This window comes from Petromyzon marinus, unplaced genomic scaffold, assembly GCF_048934315.1.
Source record: "Petromyzon marinus isolate PM22_M1 ecotype Great Lakes invasive population unplaced genomic scaffold, UKy_Petmar_22M1.pri1.0 PM_G_Scaffold_7, whole genome shotgun sequence".
NCBI lineage: Eukaryota > Metazoa > Chordata > Hyperoartia > Petromyzontiformes > Petromyzontidae > Petromyzon > Petromyzon marinus.
The window spans coordinates 3,349,046-3,375,568 of NW_027423024.1; the positions used below are offsets into that span (position 1 = coordinate 3,349,046).

A 26,523-nucleotide genomic window follows, 5' to 3' on the forward strand; every position below is an offset into this window, starting at 1 on the left:
TGCTTGAAATGGTCAGCACATTATCACAGGCGATTGATTAACATGCAACGGTATTCATATAAAAAGACAATCAAGACAATCAAGTGTAGTGTATAGTAGTGTATAGTGTAGTATATAGTGTAGTGTATAGCAGTATAGTGTAGTGTATAGTGTAGTTTATAGTGTAGTGTATAGTGTAGTGTATAGTAGTGTAGTGTATAGTAGTGTATAGTGTAGTATATAGTGTGTTGTATAGTGTAGTGCATAGTAGTGTATAGTAGTGTATATTGTATGGTATAGTGTAGTGTATAGTGTAGTGTATAGTAGTGCATATTGTAGTGTATATTGTAGTGTATAAGTGCATAGTGTAGTGTATAATAGTGTAGTGTATAATAGTGTATTGTATAGTGTATAGTAGTGTAGTGTATAGTAGTGTATAGTAGTGCATATTGCAGTGTATAGTAGTGTATAGTAGTGTAGTGTATAGTAGTGTATAGTAGAAAACATTGCCTCGTTACGCGGTAAATGATGCGGCACAACAGGAGGGAACTGCAGGGATGAGGCTCTCCAGTCTTTGTGCTGAGAATTAAAACAGCGCCAGGGTGGAGTGTCCCGTCCCTAAAGGCTCGTAGCTGTGACGGAGAGTGATCAGCGGACAGCCACCATGGTTGCCAGGTAAGGGGAGACTTCACCCGGAACTCTCCCCCACACGTGTTCCCCTTGAACATTGTCGCAATAAACGTACGATCAGGAATCTTTAAAATATCCGACCTTTGTTGTTCCGCAAGAATATTAACGCTCAAACTCGTATCGAACTCTTCATGAATTCACTTGGTCAAACAGTTCAGGTACTCGGCAAAGCATTTCACCACCCGGTATGCAACAGTTAAACAATCTACTCCAAATCAACACCGAAATGTCAAATCATCATCCACAGTTGACTTCCACATCGATGGAAGCCATTTGCTATGACGTCCAAGCCATTAAACACCGGAACAACGAACGTGCCATTCAAGTACATCTTGAAACCCATTATCTGAAGCAGTTTGTATTAAACAATAACTAAATAATAGAAACACGTTTACAATATTGAGCGAAGTTATAGTCACGGACATTTTCCAACTTTAGCTCAACAGGACCACAAAAGCTCAGATATGTGGTTCATAATAAATGAATCAATCTGATTGAAATCATCAACTGGCTAAACACTTTTCGATTTCAACATCACCTTATAAAATAACATTTTAAATATAAGCGCACAACTTTATCTATGTGATGAGCGCTGCACTTTCCGTTGTTTTCATGCAGGGGGCGCTGCAAACCTACGCACCCCCTGCATGGACGACGGAGGCGCAGGGACAGACGTTCGATTACGTTGTAATCGATCTGCAGACGGCGGTCTTCTCGCACGGCCAGCTCCGTGTCGCCTTATCTCGATCCCGCGGTCCCAAACAGTTGAAAGTCCGCATCAAACCGAACCCCCGGCAAGGCCATCTACTTAACGACGAGAGAAAATTAACACAAAATGCCCTTTTCAATGAAGTCTTCCACATGTAAATTGATACAAGCTTTTAATGAAGAAATAAAATCATCTAATTCAAAACATAACACAATTCGAAGATGTTTCATTTTAAAACTTCAAAACGGAGCATGGGGTACTTGAGTGAATGCGTCCTTCGTGTGCAAATGTTGTTACTTTCCTGGCCTGAAGGCCGTCAATGTGTTGGACCCTTATTGGTGCCCAGCATCTCAACAACAGCAGTGGGGTTTGCTTCAACCGATAGGTAACGAACATCCAGACGTGAATCAGCAAGGTGCATTTCTAGTCCCAGTTAGACAAAATCTACGTCAACACGTAAGACAAAACTACAATTCGTGTTGTAGAGAATGTACCTCCTCCTATACGTGTAACTTTTAAGTGGTATGCCTTGTAACTGATGAATGATCCGAGCATGCTTCCTATTTCAAAGAAAATGAGTTGCTCCAGAGGCAGACGCTTCGTGAAACACAAAAGTACCCTTTGACCTGTATCACAAGAACAACGGGTCTCACCTGAGTTCTCTGTACAGGTTACTTCCAAAACACACACACACACTTTGTCCTAACATCACTTATTCAATGTTTGTTCCTCATACAAAATGTTACACGTACGCACACAATCAGACAAGTATTCATTCTAAATCATTGACGGGCATATTAACATTGGATTACTGCAGCGAAATTGACTGTATCAGGTTACATCGTATTAACAAGAAGTTATTTAACAAATACGCACCGTCTGCTTAACAGTGTATGTACAACGTACTATTGTTGCGTCATTCAAAACGAGTAGGCCGTTGCATGCTGGCGTCTGGGTCAAAATGTAGCAAATTTAAAACATTACGCTACAAATAATAGATGACGGCGTTTCGATGGCAACACAAGCAATCGTCATCAAGTGGGACAAGCACAGCAGCAATAAGAGGAAACTACTGGAGTAGGCGCCTACTACTTCAGCAGTTTCTCTTGCTGTGGTTGTCCCACCTGATGACGATTGCTTGTGTTGTGATCTAAACGCCGTGATCTGTTATGTTTCTACCCACGTGGTGACTTTACCGAAAGAACTCAAGAGTGTGGATTCCTGCAGTCACGAAAGCTTCGAATCAAGATTACCTACAAACTACACAACTGAGATGACGCATCAATCATCGCCCCCTACTGACAGGCTCTTGTCCACATGCAGGCCGGTGCAGGGCCACCACCTTGTGCCACACAGGGGCAGCTGCTACTTGGGGATGCTCTTCGAATGTTTCAGACGAGGTACGACACAAAACTCTGAGTTGCTGATGCGATTAAGCAAGCACCGTGTAAATGCAATTATTATTATAACATAGCGAATGCTTGGGGGCTTATTGTCTTTCGCTTCTGGTTAAAGATCTACCCAACCCACAGGTCCACAAAGATTGGCCGCCCTTACTCTGCAGGTTGCACCTAGGAACTGAGTGTCCAACTTCACGTTCTTGTCATTAAAGGCCTGTGACAAAGGTGCTTCTATTGGAGCGACATCGTCTCTGGCTTACACATCTACCGGGTCACCACTTGACTTTGTATTGTCTAGGAGGAAGTCCACCCACACCTCCACTTCCACAAACTGCTGGGAGTTGCCTCGCTCTGCCTCACAGTCAGAATTCTCCTCCTGCTTTACGTTGCCTCCATCGATGTGAAGGTCCCATTTTGGAGTTGAATCTTCATCTTCACATTTTACCTTCACTTCTTCGCTCTTCACCATCACTTCTTCCCTCTTCACCATCACCTCTTCCCTCTTCACCATCACTTCTTCCCTCTTCACCATCACCTCTTCACCATCACCTCTTCACATTTCACCATCACCTCTTCACATTTCACCTCGATAACTTTAAAAGTGTCCAAGCTGGGATTTTCTTCCGGTTCGTGTTTCATGACGGGTGGGCTAATTGCGGCACTTTGACTTTCACAAGCTGATTTCAGACTGCACTCCTTGTGGATCTTCTGATGCTTCTGTGTTCTCTGGTGTACTTGAAGATTTGATGAATGTGCAAATGCCTTCCCGCACACACTGCACTTGAAGGGTTTCTCTCCCGTGTGTGTACTCTGGTGTGTTTTAAGAGCAGATGAATCTGAAAATGTCTTCCCACACACAGTGCACTTGAAGGGTTTCTCTCCCGTGTGTGTTCTCTGGTGTCTTTGAAGATTAGATGAATCTGGAAATGCCTTCCCACACACAGTGCACTTGAATGGTTTCTCTCTCATGTGTGTTCTCTGGTGTTTTTTAAGAGTAGATAAATCTGAAAATGTCTTCCCACACACAGTGCACCTGAAGGGTTTCTCTCCCGTGTGTGTTCTCTGGTGTAATACGAGATCATATGAATGTGCAAACGCCATCCCGCACATCGTGCACGTGAAGGGTTTCTCTCCTGTGTGTGTTCTCTGGTGTTTTACAAGAGTAGATGAATGTGCAAATGCCTTCACGCACACAGTGCACTTGAAGGGTTTCTCTCCCGTGTGTGTTCTCTGGTGTGTTACAAGATGACATGAATCTGAAAACGCCTTGCCGCACAAAGTACACTTTAAGGGTTTCTCTCCTGTGTGTGTTCTCTGGTGTTTTTTAAGAGCAGATGAATGTGCAAATGCCTTCCCACACACACTGCACTTGAAGGGTTTCTCTCCCGTGTGTGTTCTCTGGTGTATTACAAGATTACATGACTGTGCAAACGCCATCCCGCACATCGTGCACCTGAAGGGTTTCTCTCCCGTGTGTGTTCTCTGGTGGTTCTGAAAAACTGATGGCCATGCAAATGCCTTGTTACACACAGTACATTTGAAGGGTTTCTCTCCCGTGTGAGTTCTCTGGTGCCGTGTCAAATTTCCAGTCCGGTCCGTGCTGTATGCACGCTGGTCGCATGGTTGACTTGTCATACCGAGCTGCGCTGAGGGCCTTTGCTCCATCAGACCAATTCTGCAGAGGAAGCGTCAGCTGCAGACATAAAAAAAGAATATCCACACCATCTACACGTCAGGCACAGAGGAATGCACATGTGACTTACACGTCTATACTTATTAATATATTCATGATGTAGTGAAAAAGTTTCTCAAATTCATCAGATTTGATGAACGTGCAAACGTCTTCACGCACACACTGCACCTGAAGGGTTTCTCTCCACGGGCTGTTATGGCACACAATGAGAGGGCAAATGTCATTAAAATGCCTGGAAGCCTTCATATCTTCAAGATTAATGTTAACCCAAAACTCTAAGCACACAATATCGGCTGTCTGACTACAAAAGGAATATTTATGAACGCTAAATTCAGCTGACATAGCAAAGGGTGTTGAAAACAATACTATTTGTGATATGCAGAAATGCATAAATTAACGTTCAATCGCAACTTAGAGGTGTGAATCCAGGCTCAGATGTCCTTTAATGCTGGGATGAACAGTTCCGACTTCAGCTGAATGTGTGTGCTGTGTTCACCTCCTGTTTCCATTCTTATGAAGAGTTCCAGAGGAAAACAAAAATAAACTATTGTTTTGATATAACCTCCGTGTTCAACAGAGTTAATAGACTTTACTGCAAACACAAACTTGACACTGTCACACACTGCCATGAGTAAACAGGTGGTGGTGTGACCAGAACCATGCCTGGCCACCTTCATCTGCTCAGCATTAATTCTTCCTCACTGCACCAAGTAATGAATCGAGGATCAATCAACATAGCCGAGGCTATCCGTGTGTCTGTCTCTCTCTCCCCGTGGTGAAGGTGTTCCCCTCCACACATTCAGAGTCAACAGCGGCACGCGCTTAGCGTCTTTGACCGATAGATACATTGACACACGTATTGTTGGTTCTTTCAGTAAAGTCACGTAGATAGAAAATAAGAATAACAGATTAAATTTAATAAGATAAAGACCACTTGTGTTGGGATCGAAACGTCGTGGGTTTTTTGCTTCATTTTCAATTTTTTTAAATTTATTATCTGTTATTTTTATTTTATTTTCTATCTACGTGACTTTACCGAAAGAACCAAGAATATTAATTCCTGCAGTCACCAAAGTTTTAAGTCAAAACATTCACACACGTTGACAAAGCCTCACCTTGTGTTGTTGTGGGCAGGTCGCTTCTGATAACAAGAGCGGTATAGCAGCTCAAGCGGGCTTGGCCTGCAAACAAAAGAACGAAAATAAAACTGCGTGAATATTGACAATAAAACAAAGTTACAAAGTGGCGAGCCGGGTGAAGACAAATTAAACTTAAGCGAGATAATTAAAGTGAATGCAATCAGGCGAGGGCAGGAGGCAAGGCCCCGCGTGGCTAGGCCCCGCGCTGTAAAGTTCCAACCTGGACATCGATTCCCATGCTCGCTGCTACTCAACTGACATCCCTACGAGAGAGAGGCTCTACCTTGGTAAACAACAACAACAACGACCACCACCACAACGATGAGAATGTCTCACCTCGGATTTCAGTGCAAGCGCGCACACGGCAGCTTCCTGTTACCTCGCGACAGCAGGAAGTAGTATGACGTCAATTCCCTCCCACGAGCGGCTCTGTAACTGAATAAATTATGTTAATGAGGCCGGCCCATATGTCGACGGATGGGGGCGTGGGCGCTGAACCCGTCGCAATAAACTCGTGACGGCTTTAACGGACACATTATGTTAATGAGCCACCAGTCACTGGGCGTGATGAGTACTAGGTGCCTCGGTGAATGTATATGCTCTGACTTTAACATAGCTATTTCTGTGACCAGTTACAAGCTAATCACTCAGCTATTTCAATGCTAAATTCTATGCTAATTCCTTTGTCAAGGGGTACCTCTGCGGATGTGTATACTTTAACTTAGCTATTTCAATGAGCCATTTCAATGCTAAATTATATGCTAATTCCTTTGTCAAGGCGCTTGGTCTTTTTCTTCTCACACAGCTTATAGGTCGTGATCTAAGCGTGGCTTCTTCCACTCCAGCGCTGTCCTCCAGACAGTCTCGTCCCTTCACCTGATGAAGGCCGCTTGTGTTGTGGCCGAAACGTCGTGATTTTTTGTTAATTTTTTTATTTTATTTTCACCTACGTGACTTTACCCAATAGAACCAAAGAGTATTGGGCGTAGCTTTGCCCAAATAAGGATTGCCACTGGAACGATATCGGCAGTGACCCAAGCGGAGGTGACGTCACACTTAAGAGCGCAGTGGACGGGGTTTGGGGTGAATACCTTGGTGACATGACGTCACTAGCGAGGTACACCTCCCCCTGGCGTTTCACGCCGATGAGGTATGCAGAGTGGTGACGTCACAGAGTTGGAGTTTAAGTTGATTTATATTCATTTTCCATTGCTCCCTCCCTTGGGTGCGTGGGCTCAGCAACGTGGACATTATTGTGTATACACTGTGTGTACACTATGTGTGTACACTGTGTGTGTGTGTACACTGTGTGTGTGTGTACACTATGTGTGTGTACACTGTCACTGTGTGTCACTGTGTGTGTACACTGTGTGTGTACAGTGTGTGTATGTACACTGTGTACGTATATACATTGTGTGTGTACACTGTGTGTGTACACTGTGTCACTGTTTATACACTGCGTGTGTATACACTGTGTGTACACTGTGTGTGTATACACTGTGTGTATACACTGTGTGTCGCTGTGTGTGTCACTGTGTCAGTGTGTGTGTCACTGTGCCTGGCACAAGCGTCGTGGTGACGTCACCGCCACTTAGTGGCGAATGGCGGTTATGTCACTGTGTCACTATGTGTATGTCACTGTGTCACTGTGTGTACACTGTGTGTGTCACTGTGTCACTGTGTGTGCACACTATGTGTGTCACTGTGTCACTGTCACTGTGTGTGTACACTGTGTGTGTGTACACTGTGTGTGTGTGTGTGTACACTGTGTATACACTGTGTGTGTACACTGTGTGTGTACACTATGTGTATACACTGTGTGTCACTGTGTGTCGCTGTGTGTGTCACTGTGTCACTGTGTGTGTCACTGTGCCTGGCACAAGCGTCGTGGTGACGTCACCGCCACTTAGTGGCGAATGGCGGTTGTTGTTGTGTCACTGTGTCACTGTGTGTCACTGAGTGTGTACACTGTGTGTGTGTACACTGTGACACAGTGTGTACACTGCGTGTGCACACTGTGTCACTGTGTGCCACTGTGTGTGTGTACACTGTGTGTGTCACTGTGTGTGTGTACACTGTGTACACTGTGTGTGTATACACTGTGTGTGTACACTGTTTGTGTCCACATTGAACCAAACCCCCGGCAAGGCCATCTACTTAATGACGAGAGAAAATTCACACGAAATGTCCTTTTCAATGAAGTCTTCCAGATGTATAGATTGACAGGTCTGGGTGTAGGCACTGATTAGAGATTTACAGGTCTGCGTGTAGGCATTGATAAGGGGTTGACAGGTCTGGGCGTAGGCACTGATAAGGGGTTGTCAGGTCTGAGTGTAGGCACTGATAAGGGGTTGACAGGTCTGAGTGTAGTCACTGATAAGGGGTTGACAGGTCTGAGTGTAGTCACTGATAAGGGGTTGACAGGTCTGAGTGTAGTCACTGATAAGGGGTTGACAGGTCTGAGTGTAGTCACTGATAAGAGATCTAACACCAAAATAAATAAATAAAAACCTGTATTAGGGGAAGCCACCGTTGGCCAATTTGGACCCCCGTTTTTTTTGTTTTTCTCCGTTGGCTCCAAGCGCTTGATCATAGCCCCCAGGTTTTAAGGGCGGTCCGTGAATCGCTTCTTCTCGCCCCTTCCGCCAGGATGCTCGAGAGCGTGAATGCAAACATTAAAACGTTTCCCCGTCTTGACCGGGCTGTCTTTGTTTGTTACGTCCTGTTGATTTCGTTGCCTTGGGTGTTCTGATTGTCCCTGCGAGGCCATGCCGCCAGGACCCTTCTTGAAGAGACGCGCGGCCAAAGGAGATGCTGATACACATGGACCCAGAGCTGGAAACCCAGCATCTCGATGTCTCCGTCTTAACCATTGCGAATCCCCAGAGAGACACAGCCATTATGAATCCACTGAGAAAGAGAGAGAGAGCGCTATTATGAATCCCCTGAGAGAGAGAGAGAGCTATTATGAATCCCCTGAGAGAGAGACAACCATTATGAATCCTCTTTGTGTGTCAGTGTGTGTCAGTTTGTGTGTGTGTGATTTAATACCATTTGTAAAGGATGTGATTCCCAATCTCACTGCGGCAGCAGTGACATTGGGGAAACGAAACGACATGTCTCGGACCGCGTTCGTGAACACAAGGTAAATCTGAAACACCAATACCTCTGCCGTTGCCGATCATTGTTTTAACGCTGTGGGCTCACACGAAATTGATTTTTCCAAGACGAAGGTACTCTGCAAACCTACCGGCTACCTTCAGAGATTTGCTCATGAAGCCATCCAGATATATAAACACAGACAACTTCAACCGAGAAGATGGGTACAAACTGAGCAATCATTGGAAGGACTTTATTAACCAAGTAAATTATTAACTGACTGTGATGTTTCCCTCCTACCAGCCTATGTCAGCTGTTCTTTCCGACTCTCTGTGTGTCTCTCATCATGTGTACCTCTTGCTCTTAGGGGTTTTTGTTCCTGTTGCCCGGCTCTCTGACATTGGGCCGTCTCACGTTGACATGCTAATCTCCCACATTTACATTTATGTACAAATTCCTTCTCTAGCTCCACCCACTTATCAGTGGGTTGGGCCCACCAATATCCTATATAACCTCTTGTTGCAGCGGCTCTTTCTCCTACGGCAGCAGTCCTCCTGCTCTGTTTGTTTCACACCTGAAGATGGTTGCTTGTGTTGCGATGGAAACGTCGTGATTTATTATATTTTTTCTACCTACGTGACTTTACCGAAAGAACCAAAGAATATGAATTCCTGCAGTCACGAAAGTTTTAAGTCAAAATTTGAGTCTAAGGGTCGCAGTGTGGTGAATCTATGGATCCTTGCGTGATGCGTCTATGGATCTTCGTGTGATGCGTCTATGTGTCTATGTGTGGTGTACATGGATCTTTTCGTAGTTTATGGATCTTTGCGTGATGAGTTTATGTGTCTATGTGTGGTGTATATGGATCTTTTCGTAGTTTATGGATATTTGTGTGATGCGTCTATGGGTCTCTGTGTGGATTCGGGATCTTTGTGTGGTTAGTCTCCACTGTAATTGTAAATGTGGATTTACTCTCCAACATTCTCTGTACCAACGTTCAACGTGATAACACTTAGAACGTGAGAATTTACACCAGCCATGGTGAAAGTAGTTCGTATTAAAGTAATCTATATGTATTCGATACTAAACACAAAAGTTTACGGTTTAAAAACTACGGGTGGATTATGGCATGGCAAACAGTCATTGCAAGATGTTTTTGACGGGCTGAATTTCATAAACGTGTCAAGAATGTCCAGAATGCCATTCACATTTTTCTGAGCTTTACATCAGCGGAGGCCAATGTGGGTTGTGATCCATGATCCACATGGGTTGATCGCAAGAGATTTTATTGTGCATCTCAGGACAAACCAAGATATTATTTTTAACAATCTGACTTGCGAAATTTAGGTCGGACTTACGAACCAAACGGCGGATCTCTTTTGTTCAGCGGAGCAGTCCTCCGCGAGATGTAACGAGTCCCAAAATTCTGCACGATGCGCAACGAGTCAAGGTCAGTGAAATTGAATGCTTTTTTCTTTTCGTGTTACGTTATTTTATGTTTTATTTACTGCACGGTATTTATCGTATTACGTGCAAATATACAATATTTAATTTCATTTGTTCGTTTAACAATGCTTCCCTTTTTGTGATAACGCTGCCCATGTGTACAATTAAATATGAAGTTCCGAGATACGAACAAATGGACTTAAGAACGAGTCTCAGGAACGTACCCCGTTCGTAAGTCGAGGCCTGCCTCTATAATGTAACAAAAGTGGGATTTTAAAAATATAATATATTTTATGTTTTTTACACCCATGTCTGATTTAACGCTAGGTAAAAGTGATGTAACGTAAGCGAGCAACAGGTCCTTGTAAATAAATGCGTAGTGACCAACTCGGAGACGATAAGACGTGAAGGCAACTTCTTTATTAACGAGCACCATATTGGGTTAACATGCTTCACGTTCAGTCCGTCTACTCAGCCGGGACAGCTGGCGGGCTGCATGACCGTCAGCGCCCCCCCCCCCTCCCGAGATGGTGGAGACGGAGAGGACGACGAGAAGAATGGCGAAGGATGGACTTGAGCAGCACGACGGGGATCCCACTCCAACAGCAGCCACGAGGTGCCCCACAGGGCCCCACCCACTTACACTGCCGGCTCCGCCCACGGCCACGCCCCCTTTCTGGAACCTACCGGCGGGTTCCTGGTGGGCCCCTTCTGTGACCTTTCCCCGAGATCCCCCTTCTCGTGTCTATCACGTGGCCTGCTGACGTCAGGACTGCCGTTACGCCGCAGATTCCCTTTCCTGCCAGCAGCCGGCGCTGTGCCACTTCGCGTGTGTGCGTGATGACTCTTGGACAACACAAACTGTAGCAGGTCTGTAGGGGCAAGTGCTGCTCGTAGCGAGTAGCGGCACTTACGAAGACAGAGATCCCGCGTGTCGCCTCTGCAGACTGTAAAGGACAAAGCGCCCTTAGCCCTTTTGAAGGACAGCACTGTGGCACGCGGGGGTGGGGTGTGGCTAGAACCACGCCCGGCCGCCTTTGTCTCTCCCACTGGTGATGGTTCCTGTACACTACCACTACACCAGATACTCATTTGAGTGCGTGGGTTGAGAAGCGGGTGAATGAGCGGTTGAATGATTGAGCGTGCAGTTGAGCGAGCGGATGAGCGGGTGAGCGTGCGGGTGAGTGAGCGGGTGAGGAGTGGGTGAGGAGTGGGTGAGCGTGCGGGTGAGCGTGCGGGTGAGCGGGTGAGTGAGCGGGTGAGGAGTGGGTGAGCGTGCGGGTGAGTGAGCGGATGAGCGGGTGAGGAGTGGGTGAGTGTGCGGGTGAGCGGGTGAGGAGTGGGTGAGCGTGCGGGTGAGCGGGTGAGTGAGCGGGTGAGGAGTGCGTGAGCGTGCGGGTGAGTGAGTGGGTGAGTGAGCGGGTGAGGAGTGGGTGAGCGTGCTGGGCATGGGGTGAGCGTGGTGAGAGGGGTGAGCGAGGGGAGGATGGGGTGAGCGAGTGGTGAGCGTGGCTGAGTGGTGAGCGTGGTGAGCAGGTGGAGTGGTTCCGGTGGCGCCCTTCACGGCCATCACCGCTGCTGCTGTTCTCATATCTTGAGAACTGCTGCTGCTGCTGTTGTTGTGCTGTTGTTTAGTGGCGTTCACCTTCCCCCGCACCTCCAATTGTCTACGTATGGTGAGAAAGAAGTTCAACATATGTACATTTACCCAGCCAAATAGGGGCCGTCCATAAATGACGTCACGCGATTTTGGACGATTTCTGACCCCCCCCCCCTACCATCGTCACACAGCGTCACAAATGTCTGACCCCCCCCCCCTAGGTGCGTGACGTCATTTATGGACGGCCCCTTACCCACCCGCTCACTCACCCCACACCCACCCACCTAGTCACCTCGTCTTTAATTTGCACCCCCTGTGGTGGAGGCGTCTATGCACTGCGTTTGTCTGTGACCCAAAAGAGCTTTGTAGCCCTTCCGATTGCTCCTCCCTGCAGTCAAAGTAAAAGATTGAGACGCAGACAGACGGACGAAGCCCGCACGGCGTGAGTTGAGAATTCATTCGGTGGGGTCGGGAGGGGGGGGTCACTTACTGGAGGTGTAGCAGCTGCTGAGACTCGCTCTGAGACTCACTCAGAGAGTCGCTCAGAAACTCACTCTGAGACTCAGAGGCTCACTTAGAGACACTCAGAGGCTCACTCAGACTCACTCAGAGGCTCACTCAGACTCACTCTGCGACTCAGAGGCTCACTGAGAGACACTCAGAGGCTCACTCAGACTCACTCAGAAACTCACTAAGAAACACTCAGAGACACTGAGACTCACTCTGAGACTCAGCGGCTCACTCATAGACACTCAGAGACTCACTGAGAAACACTCAGAGACTCACTCAGAGACTCACTCAGAGGCTCACTCAGAGGCTCACTCTGAGACTCAGAGGCTCACTCAGAGACACTCAGAGACTCACTGAGAAACACTCAGAGGCTCATTCAGACTCACTCAGACACTCAGAGACTCACTCAGAGACTCACTGAGAAACACTCAGAGGCTCACTCAAAGGCTCACTCAGAGACACTCAGAGGCTCACTCAAAGACACTCAGAGACTCATTCAGAGGCTCACTCTGAGACTCACTCTGAGACTCAGAGGCTCACTCAGAGACTCACTCTGAGACTCACTCAGAGGCTCACTCTGAGACTCAGGCTCACTCAGAGGCTCACTCTGAGACTCAGACTCACTCAGAGACTCACTCAGAGGCTCACTCAGAGACTCAGAGGCTCACTCTGAAGCTCACTCTGAGACTCACTCTGAGAATCACTCTGAGACTGAGGCTCACTCAGAGACTCACTCAGAGGCTCACTCTGAAGCTCACTCTGCGACTCACTCTGAGACTCACTCAGACTCACTAAGAAACACTCAGAGACTCACTCAGAGGCTCACTCTGAGACTCACTCAGAGGTTCACTCAGAGACACTCAGAGACTCACTGAGAAACACTGAGACTCACTCTGAGACTCAGAATCACTCAGAGACTCACTCAGACTCACTCAGAGACTCACTCTGAGACTCTGAGACTCACGCAGAGACTCTCTCTGAGACTCACTCTGACTCAATCAGATTCACTCCGAGACTCACTCTGAGACGCATCCAAAGACCCACAGACTCACAACATAGAGACCCTTAACAAAGCTTTCTCAATGGGAATCGATTCACACATCTCTCGGTCGACCACTATCGATTCTCATGTTATCCCAATGGGATTCGATTCCATCCACTCGAATCACTAGCAAGATGGATTACCATGTTATCCGAATGTGAATCGATTTCATCAGAACAAATCACCATGGCAGATTCCCATGTTCTCGAAAAGGCATCCGATGCCATTATACTACTGTACTCGCTACTACTGTGGATTCCAATGCAGTTCCAATAGGAATTGATTCACTTCGTCCAATACTCTGCAATAATTAATTCCCAACGTCCCAATCGATTTTCTCTCCGTGTGGGGTTCATGGCGATGCGCAAACTCTGCACATTTGGCCTACTCTTCCACTTGATCCTGCCTCTCCTCCTCCACCACCACCTCGTCACGTGTAACTACGGTGAGCCGAGTCGGTCGATAAATCGGGTACCAAGTTGCGGTGGACGTTGTGAGTGGTGGTGCAGTGGTTAGTGTGGGGAGTGATGGTGCAGTGGTTAGTGTGGGGAGTGGTGGTGCAGTGGTTAGGTCACTGTGTGTAGTAGTGTGGGGAGTGGTGGTGCAGTGGTTTCGTCACTGTGTGTAGTAGTGTGGGCAATGGTGGTGCAGTGGTTAGGTCACTGTGTGTAGTAGTGTGGGGAATGGTGGTGCAGTGGTTAGGTCACTGTGTAGTAGTGTGGGGAGTGGTGGTGCAGTGGTTAGGTCACTGTGTGTAGTAGTGTGGGGAGTGGTGGTGCAGTGGTTTCGTCACTGTGTGTAGTAGTGCGGGCAATGGTGGTGCAGTGGTTAGGTCACTGTGTAGTAGTGTGGGGAGTGGTGGTGCAGTGGTTAGGTCACTGTGTGTAGTAGTGTGGGGAGTGGTGGTGCAGTGGTTAGGTCACTGTGTGTAGTAGTGTGGGGAGTGGTGGTGCAGTGGTTAAGTCACTGTGTGTAGTAGTGTGGGGAGTGGTGGTGCAGTGGTTAGGTCACTGTGTCTAGTAGTGTGGGGAGTGGTGGTGCAGTGGTTAAGTCACTGTGTGTAGTAGTGTGGGGAGTGGTGGTGCAGTGGTTAGGTCACTGTGTAGTAGTGTGGGGAGTGGTGGTGCAGTGGTTAGGTCACTGTGTGTAGTAGTGTGGGGAGTGGTGGTGCAGTGGTTAGGTCACTGTGTGTAGTAGTGTGGGGAGTGGTGGTGTAGTGGTTAGTGTTGGGAGTGGTGGTGCAGTGGTTAGGTCACTGTGTGGGGAGTGGTGGTGCAGTGGTTAGTGTGGGGAGTGGTGGTGCAGTGGTTAGGTCACTGTGTGTAGTAGTGTGGGGAGTTGTTGTATATATAGGTGTTATGAAAATTGATGAAAATAATGAAAATTAAATGAAATTTAAAATTTGCATAATTTATCCGAAATTATGTTAATTAGTGTAATTATGCACATAAATTATGCTGATTCGAGAGATAATCGTATTAATTTCTGCGAGTGGGCGTGGTTATGATAATGCAGGTCGTTATGGATTATCAGGTCGAGCCTCGGTGACGAGGATTGTGTTATGAATTGGAATAACGCAATTAATCGTATGCAGTGACGCAGGCGTTGTGAGCGTGAATGAGAGAGAGTCGATTCGAATCTGCTCTTTAATTCCGTATTATCGATAAGGATACGATTACTCTCGATTGAACATTACGAATTATGTGTGTTATGGATTATGTGTGGTGATAGTGTGCTTATGATAGGTCCCCAGGATTCAGATCTCATACGCAGAACAATATTATGCAGAATTTCAGGAAGAATCACACACAAACCTTCTGCTTTAATCAATTTTATTTCTAGCTAACTTTAATTTTTGGATAATATAAAAAACTCAATCTCGGGATTTTGGAATTTCAACACAGCGTTAACATGATACCATCACGATTGCGTTGTTTCACCTCGATAGCGGCACCTGTGGTTAATTCCCGACGCGTAACGCAATCGATCGGTTGTTGAGAGAGAGATTAAAAACATGCTAACTATTCTATCAAACCTTAACTTTATAATATGCAAACTCGTATGCTTGAATTGTTACACAACACGGCACTTGGTCTTTGATTCGTATCCAATCCTTAATACATTCTGATATGCGAAGTTATTATGCTTGAAATCGTCAGCACAGTACCACGTTGATGTTCGTTCATTGATTCATAACGATTATGAATTTAAAGCGTTCGACTGAAATACTTCTAATTGCCTTATCAACACCACTCGATGGCCGCAATGCTTCGTTACTTGAATTGTCACACAACACAGCATTCGGTCATTGATCATGCGCGGCCCTTAATGCAATTATTGTCACGTTGTTAACAATAGGATGACTGATTATTATGCAACGCTACTCGTTGACAGGGCACTCCAACCAGTATTATTCTTGGAGGCACAAATATGCGTTTGAATTCGTTATTTCATTCGTGGATACCAGCAAGATTATGCAGAAAGACAAATATTAACGAACGACTCAAGTATTTCTAATCAACTTCTCAACGCGATTCAATGGGTGCCGATGTTTCCTTTTGAGATCCTTATCTCGGGCCAATCTTTTAATTAATTGTGGCCAGACCCCTGACAGGGAACCGGTTGAACACGCTCTCTATCCCCGCGAGCGGCGCTCCGTGGTGAGGTGTCAAGAATTAATCCTTGTTAATGGGTCAGTTGGTAATTTATGCGGTTAGAAGTACAGCCCCAGCACAATATTACAGAGAAAAATTATGAACACTCTTAAAAACGATGGATTATTCACTCGGTCGTTGCGATGTTTCCACAATCACGGATGGTTCAATGGCTTGAGGTTTTTAGGCTTTGTTAATGACCCGTGTGTGTGTGTGTGTTGAATGGTATGAGTGGTGAAAGAGTAGGCCAATGTTCGGAATCGATTCTTTGCGTCAAGCAGACGTCTGGTTTGTCGTGTAGTGGGGGGCAGTGTATCATACGTATCAGTTGATTCTTCTTTCAGTAGTTGGTTCGGACTCGACGGACGTTGGTGAACGAGTAGATGCGTTGTTGTAGCTGAGATGGCCGTCTGGTAGACGGCGTTAGAAGCACGCCCGCAGCGGCGCGGTTGTACGCGGACTCGGTAGGTAATGCGCGCAGTACGTCTGCGAGCAGCTGGCACGCTGGTGCTCCGTCGTCGGCGGTTGTAGATTGCAGGCTCACGATTCGCTCGTGGTGGCGCTGGCCGCTAACAGCGGCAGCGGGTCGCCAATCGGCGACACTCGCCAATTCGGCGAGTTGTAGAGACGTCTCCGGCGTCGGTGATGGTTGGTCTTCTGCTGAGATGAGTTGAGCGGGTCTTCTGCTGAGATGAGTAGAGATGAGTCTTCTTCTGTTGAGCTGAGATGAGTCTTCTTCTGTTGAGCTGCCCCCGAGGGCTGATGAGTTGGCACCGAGGGCTGATGAGCTGATTTCAATGCTGGAACGGCTCCTTTTTATGCCAAAAATCTCTCTCCTTCTCGGCTCCCCCTCACGAGGCGGAGCTATCTTTGATCTGATCGTATGTCGGTGGGGGGGGGTTCGTGTGTCGGTGGTGGGGGGGGGGGTTCGTGTGTCAGTGTGTATGTTTGTGTGTCAGTGTGTATGTTTGTGTGTGTGTCATTTATGACACGGTCCTGTTCGGGTCTTTCCTCAAGCCATAAACATCAAGACAACAGACACCTCGATTCATCTTGGTGGCGTCTGGTTGTCTAATCCCTCCACCCAGAGAGAGGGGCGGGTTCCCCCCCCCCTTTTCCGTACGCGTTCCGACACACAAAGAAATGGTTAAGATTTTTTTTAAGTTTAACATTTCACATCACAGTTGGTATCTTATCATACACAGTTATGATCCTGCTTGTGATTCATAGTATTTGATTTATTTCCAAGTGAAGATGCTCTTCTGAGCGTATGCATTTTATCACGTGCTGCAGGGAAAGACAAAGGTGGCCGGGATCTTCCCATCTTTCTATACTTTGCAAATATAATTTCGACTCCACATTCTACCAGCCTAATCCACCCCGTTACCTTGGCTCTTACTTAGTTTATTAATTTTCGTCACTTTGTGCGTTTATAAATGTGTGACAGTTTAACTTAAAGCTCGCTCGCTCTTTTGCTGCCCGTGTGCAGGGTGGGGTGGGGGCTACTACTAAGTTCCGTGTGTGGCAGATGGTCCCCGCGATAACGATCTGGTTGCCCTGGCGTGAAATTCCTCTCTCGCGCTCTTCGGGAGAGACAAAGGTGGTCGGGAGCACCTCTTTATACTTTCGACTTATATTTCTCAAATACCATTTGGTCCCATGTTCGCCACGACTCGTGTTTGTAACTACGTCCTCCCGACACCTCTCGGTTTACCGAGGTTCGAAATGTTATGATGGAATTATTAAAAATAAAAATAATTTTCATCCTGAGTTTAAGAGGTCCGTTTCCAGATTGTTGGAATCCATATCCCTTGGTTCTGTAAGGTTCTATAATGGAATATCGTTTAAGGTTAACACGTTGTTATTATTAATGTTATATTGCAATTTCTTTAAAACTTGTTTGTCTGGTTGCCGTGTGTGGGGTGGGGTGTGTCTCCTCATCAAACCCGGCTGGCTTTTCCAGATGGCCCCTTGTGATAAGGTGTAATTCCTGCTTCTCCGCGCTGTGAGAGAGACAAAGGTGGTCGGGGTTGCTTGGGATATTGTTTAAACTCTTTCGTAAGTTTGCCCGTTCGCCTCATTCCTTCTCGATAACCTTTGATGTGACTCGGTATTTTGTTTCCAAGCTTTGTTTTAACAGTAAAAGTATTAAAGGTGAAAATCATTTGATAGCGAATTAATTATTGGATAATAATTCACTGATGTATCTGGTGGCCTGGTCTTGATTGGAGTGAGCGCGAGGACCGCTAACTTTAGCTTATTCTTGTTATTGCATTTTAAATTTGAACCGTTGTTTTAAAAAAATATAGTTTAACCCGTGGGCGTCCTCATTTCTGGCTTGCGGAGGGCTTCCCTCTGCGTGACCTCCCTTAGGGCACATCAAACTCTTGTTCATCTGGAGATCTTCGCAGATAGCTGCTAACATCCTTGCCTCGAGAGTTTTATTATTTCTTTATTTATTAATGGCCTGTTTATGACCGACACCTGGTTTTTCGTGTGCCTGGCTTACGGGTTTTATTAATTATTTTTTTCGTTTGTAAAAAAAATATGATATATAACGGCAAATATTATTGTTAATATCAATTTTGGAAAAGGCTCATATACAACAGAGTGGTGGTGCAGTGGTTAGGTCACTGTGTGTAGTAGTGTGGGGAGTGGTGGTGCAGTGGTTAGGTCACTGTGTGTAGTAGTGTGGGGAGTGGTGGTGCAGTGGTTAGGTCACTGTGTGTAGTAGTGTGGGGAGTGGTGGTGCAGTGGTTAGGTCACTGTGTAGTAGTGTGTGGAGTGGTGGTGCAGTGGTTAGGTCACTGTGGGGAGTGGTGGTGCAGTGGTTAGGTCACTGTGTGTAGAAGTGTGGAGAGTGGTGGTGCAGTGGTTAGGTCACTGTGTAGTAGTGTGGGGAGTGGTGGTGCAGTGGTTAGATCACTGTGTGGGGAGTGGTGGTGCAGTGGTTAGGTCACTGTGTGTAGTAGTGTGGGGAGTGGTGGTGCAGTGGTTAGATCACTGTGTGGGGAGTGGTGGTGCAGTGGTTAGGTCACTGTGTGTAGTAGTGTGGGGAGTGGTGGTGCAGTGGTTAGGTCCCTGTGGGGTGGTGTGGGGAGTGGTGGTGCAGTGGTTAGGTCACTGTGTGTAGTAGTGTGGGGAGTGGTGGTGCAGTGGTTAGTTCACTGTGTGGGGAGTGGTGGTGCAGTGGTTAGGTCACTGTGTGTAGTAGTGTGGGGAGTGGTGGTGCAGTGGTTAGGTCACTGTGTGGGGAGTGGTGGTGCAGTGGTTAGGTCACTGTGTCTAGTAGTGTGGGGAGTGGTGGTGCAGTGGTTAGGTCACTGTGTAGTGGTGTGGGGAGTGGTGGTGCAGTGGTTAGCTCACTGTGTGTAGTAGTGTGGGGAGTAGTGGTGCAGTGGTTAGGTCACTGTGGGGAGTGGTGGTGCAGTGGTTAGGTCACTGTGTGTAGTAGTGTGGGGAGTGGTGGTGCAGTGGTTAGGTCACTGTGTGTAGTGGTGTGGGGAGTGGTGGCGCAGTGGTTAGGTCACTGTGTGTAGTAGTGTAGGGAGTGGTGGTGCAGTGGTTAGGTCACTGTGTGTAGTAGTGTGGGGAGTGGTGGTGCAGTGGTTAGGTCACTGTGTGTAGTAGTGTGGGGAGTGGTGGTGCAGTGGTTTGGTCACTGTGTAGTAGTGTGGGGAGTGGTGGTGCAGTGGTTAGGTCACTGTGTAGTAGTGTGGGGAGTGGTGGTGCAGTGGTTAGGTCACTGTGTAGTAGTGTGGGGAGTGGTGGTGCAGTGGTTTGGTCACTGTGTAGTAGTGTGGGGAGTGGTGGTCCAGTGGTTAGGTCACTGTGTGTAGTAGTGTGGGGAGTGGTGGTGCAGTGGTTAGGTCACTGTGTGTAGTAGTATGGGGAGTGGTGGTGCAGTGGTTAGGTCACTGTGGGGAGTGGTGGTGCAGTGGTTAGGTCACTGTGTGTAGTAGTGTGGGGAGTGGTGGTGCAGTGGTTAGGTCACTGTGTGTAGTAGTGTGGGGAGTGGTGGTGGTGGTACAAGGCAACACCCGCGGGGTTGACGGATCACGGCTCGACCCCCGTCTGGACGACCCCTTCTAGGCGCGCCCTCGTCGCTGGCGCTCGCCTGGCCGCCCGCGGCTGTGGAGACGCCGCAGCAGCAGCAGCAGCAGCGCCGCCACCGTCGCTGCTTCTCCTTCAGCCGCTACGGCGACGCGGAGGAGGAGGAGGCGGTGGGGGGGCTGTCGGCGGCCGGAGGCACCGTGGTTTGTGACGGTGTCGGCAGCGGTGGCGGCGAGGAGGAGGAGGTGGAGGAGGAGGAGGGGGAGGAGGAGGGGGAGGAGGAGGGGGAGGAGGAGGAGGGGGAGGAGGGGGAGGAGGGGGAGGAGGAGGAGGGGGAGAGTCGTCGCGGGTTCTGCTACGCGGCGTGGCGCAACGTGTCGGGCGACATCCTGCTGGAGCGTCAGGGCTGCTGGGTCCACGACTGCCGTGGAAGGTGAGGAGGCAGACCGGTCAGACCAGCACACAGCAGCCCCCTCCTCCTCCCCACCATCTCCTCCCCCCCACCTCCTCCCCACCATCTCCCCTTCTCCTCCTCCTCCTCCTCCCCACCATCTCCTCACCTTCATCTCCTCCTCCCACCCATCACCTCCTCCTCCCCCCCCACCTCCTGCTCCCTCGTCCCCCTCACGGTTTCCCACTGTGACCAGGAGCAAGTGCGTGGAGTCCAGTAGCAACCCGTTCGTCTACTTCTGCTGCTGTGACAGGGACCTCTGTAACATCGACTTCGCCCTACGGCCCAGGGCCCACGGTCAGTTTCGAGCCGGGAGAGACGCTGGAGATGGTTCGTGAGGCCGGGAGAGTTGATGCCATTCAAGCTCTCTCTCTCTCTCTCTCTCGCTCTCTCTCTCTCGCTCTCTCTCTCGCTCTCTCTCTCTCGCTCTCTCTCGCTCTCTCTCTCTCTTTTTACGATCAGAGGAAACAAGAAGATGCTCGGTGTAGTCGGCACTTTGCTCCGTTCATCATTTCGTTTTTTTTTGTTTTGTTTTAATGCTTTGCTTTATGTAAACCCCCCCCCCCCTTTTAAATGAAAGACCCAACAATATATATTTTTTTCTTCCCTCCTTTCCCCTTCCCTCTCTCTCTACCCCCCTCTCTGCCCCCCCTCTCTCTCTACCCCCCTCTCTGCCCCCCTTTCTCTCTACCCCCCTCTCTGCCCCCCCTCTCTCTCTGCCCTCTCTCGTCCTACTCCATTTGGCTTTCTCTCGCGCTCTCTCTCTTTTCTTTATAACTATGACAAGTGCTGCATCTGCACGCAGCCCTTCCCACAGTCAAATGGCCTCCGACGGGTAGCTTAGATCTGCATGCAGAGCTCTCCGTCATCTGCCACCGAGCACACGGCCTCCTCCAGCGCCCACTGCTCCTTGAAGGCCGGCGCGGCGTGGGTCAGCCGCGCGTGGCGGAACTCCAGCCACACCCTGGCTCCGACCAGAGTGCGGAAGATGCCCAGGCTGCTGGCTGGACGTTGCCCCTCCAGGGCCACCTTCCTCGCCCTGTATATGGCGAGCTTGGCGTAGCCGAAGAGCACGTTGACCAGCCCCTGAAGATGTTGGGGTCCGTCGCCCTTCGGGTATCCAAAGATGAGGACCGTCGGGGAGAAGTGGAGGCTGAACCTTAGGAGGATGTTTCTCAGGACCTTGAACAGCGAGTCCAGGCTCTTGCACTCCATGTATTGGTGCACCACCATCTCCACTTTACCGCAGAACCGGCACTCCGGGGACGTGTCGGTGAAGCGCGCCAGGGAGACGTTGGTGGTGACGGTGCCATGGGCGATGCTCCAGCTGAGGTCGCCGATGCGGTTGTACGTCGGGCTGGAGTAGAGTTGCCTCTAGCGAGGCCTCTCCGGAGAGACGCAGGGCAGGGCTTTCCTCCAGGCATGGTCCTTGTGGCTCCTCAGGGTGTCCTGTTGGTGGAACCGGACCATGTAGGAGTAGAGCACCTTCCTCTTTACATTTGCAAAGGCCACCTCCGGTAGGTCTTCTAGCTGGCACAGGTTGTGATCCGCCTTCGTTTGTCGGCATTGATGATGCAGTGGCACGACTGAGAGCTCCGGTGGAGGGGGATCGAGAGGGGCCTCGTCATCCCCAACGCCGATGGGGGGCGTTCTCCCCGCTGCCGCTGAGAAGGCCCCCTTGGCTTCGGCCAGGATCCGGGCAGCCACCCGGAGCGGCTGCAGCCCTGTCTTTGCGGCCATGTCTGCTGGTCCGAGCCACCGGCCCCGTGTTTCAGGCTCCACCAGATCCCCCATCCTGGTGAGCCGTGCGTTGGCGAGGTGCCTCTCCATGCCAGGGGTGGTGGTGGTGGATGGCAGCTTTGTCTGTGGGTTCCTGAGGATCGGTTCGAAGACCAAATCCACGGCGGATCGCGGTTGGTTCAGCCTCCTGACGGCAAGGGAGCTCCATGTCTGCAGGACGCTTCTGTAGAAGGGTGGCAGCTGTCCCAGTGGGAGGCCCTGCAGGTCCATGTAGAATAGTTGTTTTGAGCACTGCAGACCCCCAGCTGTTTCAGGAGGAAGGAGGCCGTGATGCTCCAGGCCGGTGCAGGGGCGGCGTGCAGGAACTTTTGCGCCGCCTGCAGTCGGAAGGTGGCCAGCTGACTCCGCACGCACACCAGCCCGTGACCGCCCTCGTCCAGTGTCAGGGCCAGGACCCCAGCCGCGACCCGGTGTCCTCCACCCGACCAGAAGAAGTCGAGGACTCGCTTCTGAAGTGCGTTAACGAGGCTCATGGGGGGGTGCAGGGAGAAGAGTCGGTGCCACAGCATGGATGTCACCAGCTGGATCACCACCAACGTCTTTGTCCTGAAGGTGAGGAACTTGCACAAGCGACCCCAGGTGCCCAGCCGCTCCTTCACCTTCTCCTCCAGCTCGACCCAGTTCCTCTGCGGTGGTTCCTCCTCTGGTCCGAGGAACACTCCCAGGTGGTGCAGCGATGTTGTGCTCCAATTGATGGCTTTTGCCTTCTCGGGACACTCGGTCATGTCCCACGCTCCAACCAGCAGGCCGCTGCACTTTTGCCAGTTCATTTTTGATGAGGAGGCCTTCGAAAAGACCTCCTGGCACTCATGCAGCAGGGCGACATCAGCCAGGGAGCGCAGGATGAGGAGGACGTCGTCGGCGTATGCCGTCAGGACCAACTTGACGCTTGGTTCCCTCAGCACCAGGCCGCTGAGTCTCCGCCTTATGAGACTCAGGAAAGGCTCTAATGCCAGGGCATAAAGTTGGCCCGACAATGGGCATCCCTGTCTCACTCCTCGCTCGAATTTGACCGGGGCAGTGAGGGCACCGTTGATCTTGATCATGCACTCCGCCTTGGTGTAGAGTAGGCAGATCGTTCGGACAAAGGCATCCCCAAAACCCAAGGTCTTGAGGGTTCCCAGCAGGTACTTGTGGTCCACTCTGTCAAAAGCCTTTTCCTGGTCAAGAGCCAGAAACGCGACTGGGATGCCCAACCTCTGGGACACCGCGATGAGGTCCCTGACCAGGAAGATGCCGTCGTGGATGGTTCGTCCGGGGATGGTGTAGGACTGGTCCCCGTTTACGACTTGTGCAATCACCCCTTTCAGTCGCAGGGAGAGAGCCTTCGTCAATATTTTGTAGTCTGTGTTCAGGAGGGACACCGGACGCCAGTTTTGTAGGTGCCTCAGGTCTCCGTTCTTGGGAAGCAGAGTGAGCACCGCCCTCCTCCAAGACTGAGGCATCACCCCGGCGACTGAGGCTTCCTCCAGCACCTCTCTGTAGTCCTCCTGCAGGTATGGCCAAAAAGCGGCGTAAAACTCCCCTTTTAGCCTGTCTAACCCTGGGGATTTATTCGGGGCCAGTCCTCTTACAGCTGCGTCAAGGTCAGTCCTGGTGAGCTTTTGCTCTAGCAGCTCTTTCCCGTCTTCCCCCAGGGTGGGTAGACCACTCCATGCCTCCGCCTGGGCCGGTTCCGATGTTTCTTCAGGGGAGAACAGGTTGCCGTAGAAGTCTCTGATGATGGTCGACTTCTGCTGGAGTTCGTGCACCAGGACACCGTCACCATCAAAGAGGCACTCCATGGATTTGTGTCTCCCATTCTGCCTCCCGAGGGAGTAGAAAAGCAGGGATCCCGTGTCGAGGTCCGTGATGAGCTTCACCCGGGACCGCACAAACGCTCCCCTCGTCTGCTCCTCATGTAGCCCTTTGAGACGCTCCCTATTCTCCTCGTATTCTTGGAGAAGAGCAGGGTCGCTGTCTTCGGCGAGGCGACCCTCCAAATTGAGGACTCGGGCTTCCATGTCGGTGATGTCCACGTTCTTCAGTCTGGTGCTCCCCCAGGTGTATTGTTGGCACAACAGCCTGGTGTGCACTTTGCCCATATCTCACCACTGGGCCAGAGAGTCGGACTGCGTTTTGCTTTTTCGCCACTCTTCCCAGAAGTCCTCGAACATTTCTAAGAAGGTGCCATCCTCCAGCAGTGAGTTGTTAAAATGCCAGTGGGACGCGCCCTCACGGGCCCTCTCCAGCCTGACACGGAGCACGATGAGGTTGTGGTCCGTGAAGGGTGCCGCCCTGATGCCAGTCGTTATGGCGCACATCACAAAGCTCTTAGAGATGTAAAATCTGTCGAGCCTGGACTGCGTCACCGAGCCATCGCGCCTCGTCCTCGTGTACGTGAACTGGCGTTGGCCCGGGTGATGTATGCGCCACACATCCACCAAGGCGGCGTCCTCCAGGAGTCCCTGCATTTCCCTCTTAGGCCCTACTCCCCCCAGCTGCCCCCCCGAATGATCCAGGGCGCCAAGTGTGCAGTTGTGGTCGCCACCCACAATCACGCACTCGTCGTCCGGAATCCCGGCCAGGTGCCTCCTCAGGAGGTGCAGAAACGGGATCTTCTCCTTGTTGGTCACAGGCGCGTACATGTTCAGTAGGTGGGTGGTGACATCGCCCACCCTGACCGTTACCGCGAGCAGCCTTCCCTTCACTACTTGGGTGTGGATGATGAGCTCGGGATGAAACCCTTTAGCGAACAGGGTCGCGACTCCACAGGAGGTGTTGTCAAGGTGGCTGTAGAAGGAGTCCCCTCCCCACTCCTTCCTCCAGTCATCCTCGTCCTCGACCGTGAGATGCGTCTCCTGAATGAAGAAGACAGAGGCAGCCTGTTTCCTCGCAAGAGACATTGCGGAAAACCTCCGCACTGCCTCCCTGCACCCGTTCACGTTCAGGGAGCCGATGTACATAGGCATTGCTTATTCCTTTCCCCCGTGGCCTCCCACCTTATAATTTGTTTGCGGAAAAATGTCAGCTTTGCCCTCTCCTTGCCCTGGGACTCGAGTCTCTGCTTGGCAAGGAGTCTCTCTGCTTGAGTCACAGAGGCCTTTATTGCCTTGCTGTCCTTCCATCGAGCCAAGGCAATGTCTGCTCTGTCTTTCCTCATGTTGGTCTCGTCGAGGAATTTCCAGAGATCTTCCGAGGAGATCAGGGGAGTCTGAGGGTCAAGGAGTGTAGACCCCTGGTTGCTCTCGCTCCCCATGCTGAAGCAGTCGTCCCGATCTGAATCGATTTCCTCGGCGTCCGGCTCCGCTAGAAGGGCTGCAGCGGCTGAGCTGGCGCATGGCCCAGCAGCGTCCTCTCCCCCAGTGTCAGGGATGGCCTGGGATGGCTCCTGCTCAGGCTCTTCGGGTGGATGGCCCGGTGTCTCTTCCGCTGGTTTTGGATTAGCAGTGGGACGGGGACCTTCCTCCTCATTCCCATCCATTTCGTCCTTGCCCTTGGTGAGTGTCTCTCTGCCAACTTCTACCTCTTGGTCAAGGACTTCCTGTATAGCTGGTGGGGAGTGAGTCTCTATGACAACAGTAGGCGGGTCGATTTCTGTGGTGATGTCGCCTTCATCGTCGACGGTCTCCTGCTGTAGAAACCCTTCCCCAGACGCACGCTGCTTCTTCCTCTTGGCGGGTTTCTTCCTCGCCGCCCACGCGTCACTCGGCGTGGCATCCGGGAAGGCAAAAACCGCGTCTTCGGCGTCTGGCAGCTGTTCTGCTTCCTCCCCTGGTGTGGGGGGTTTCACCGCTTCTTCCTGTTCGAGGTCTGGGAGGGGTTCCTCCTCTGAATTTGACCCTTGAGATCCGGGTCCTTCTGTATTCTTCCTCTTGCGATTTGTTCCTTGAGGCGGCGAAGTTGGGGCCACGACTTCAGGTGTAGGAGGATTCGTGGCTCGCGGGCCCGGTGTGGGCTGTTGGGGGGCTTGTTGCAATAGGGGCTCTTGCTGCTTTGCCCCCCTTGCTCTGCCTCCCTCCTCCCCGCTCTTTTCTCCGACCCTCGCCATCGTTGGTTTAGGGCAATCCCTTCGTAAGTGCCCCTCTTCTTTGCAAAGATTGCATCTGATGCAATCTTTGGCATAAAACAGTCTATGGGCAATGCCTGCATTGACAATGACAAACGAGCCCTCTTCCTGCTGTCCGGTAGTCAGCAGGACGTGCACCTGCCTCTTGAAAGATAAAATGTGATTGAGAGCAGGATTTCTACACCCCAGTGCCAGGGCACGTACTGGCAC

At 50.1% G+C, this 26,523-nt stretch overlaps 1 protein-coding gene across 1 annotated transcript in view; it reads left to right on the forward strand.

The window, feature by feature from the left end:
* Positions 1 to 13,474: 13,474 nt before the first annotated feature.
* LOC142920173 (activin receptor type-2B-like) overlaps positions 13,475 to 26,523 on the forward strand; it is a 33,488-nt gene continuing 20,439 nt past the window's right edge. The window contains exons 1-3 of the mRNA XM_076062642.1: positions 13,475 to 13,752; positions 20,054 to 20,447; positions 20,662 to 20,762. Coding sequence (XP_075918757.1) covers positions 13,662 to 13,752; positions 20,054 to 20,447; positions 20,662 to 20,762 — 586 coding nt within the window. The 5' untranslated portion in view covers positions 13,475 to 13,661. The remainder of the gene's footprint in view (positions 13,753 to 20,053; positions 20,448 to 20,661; positions 20,763 to 26,523) is intronic.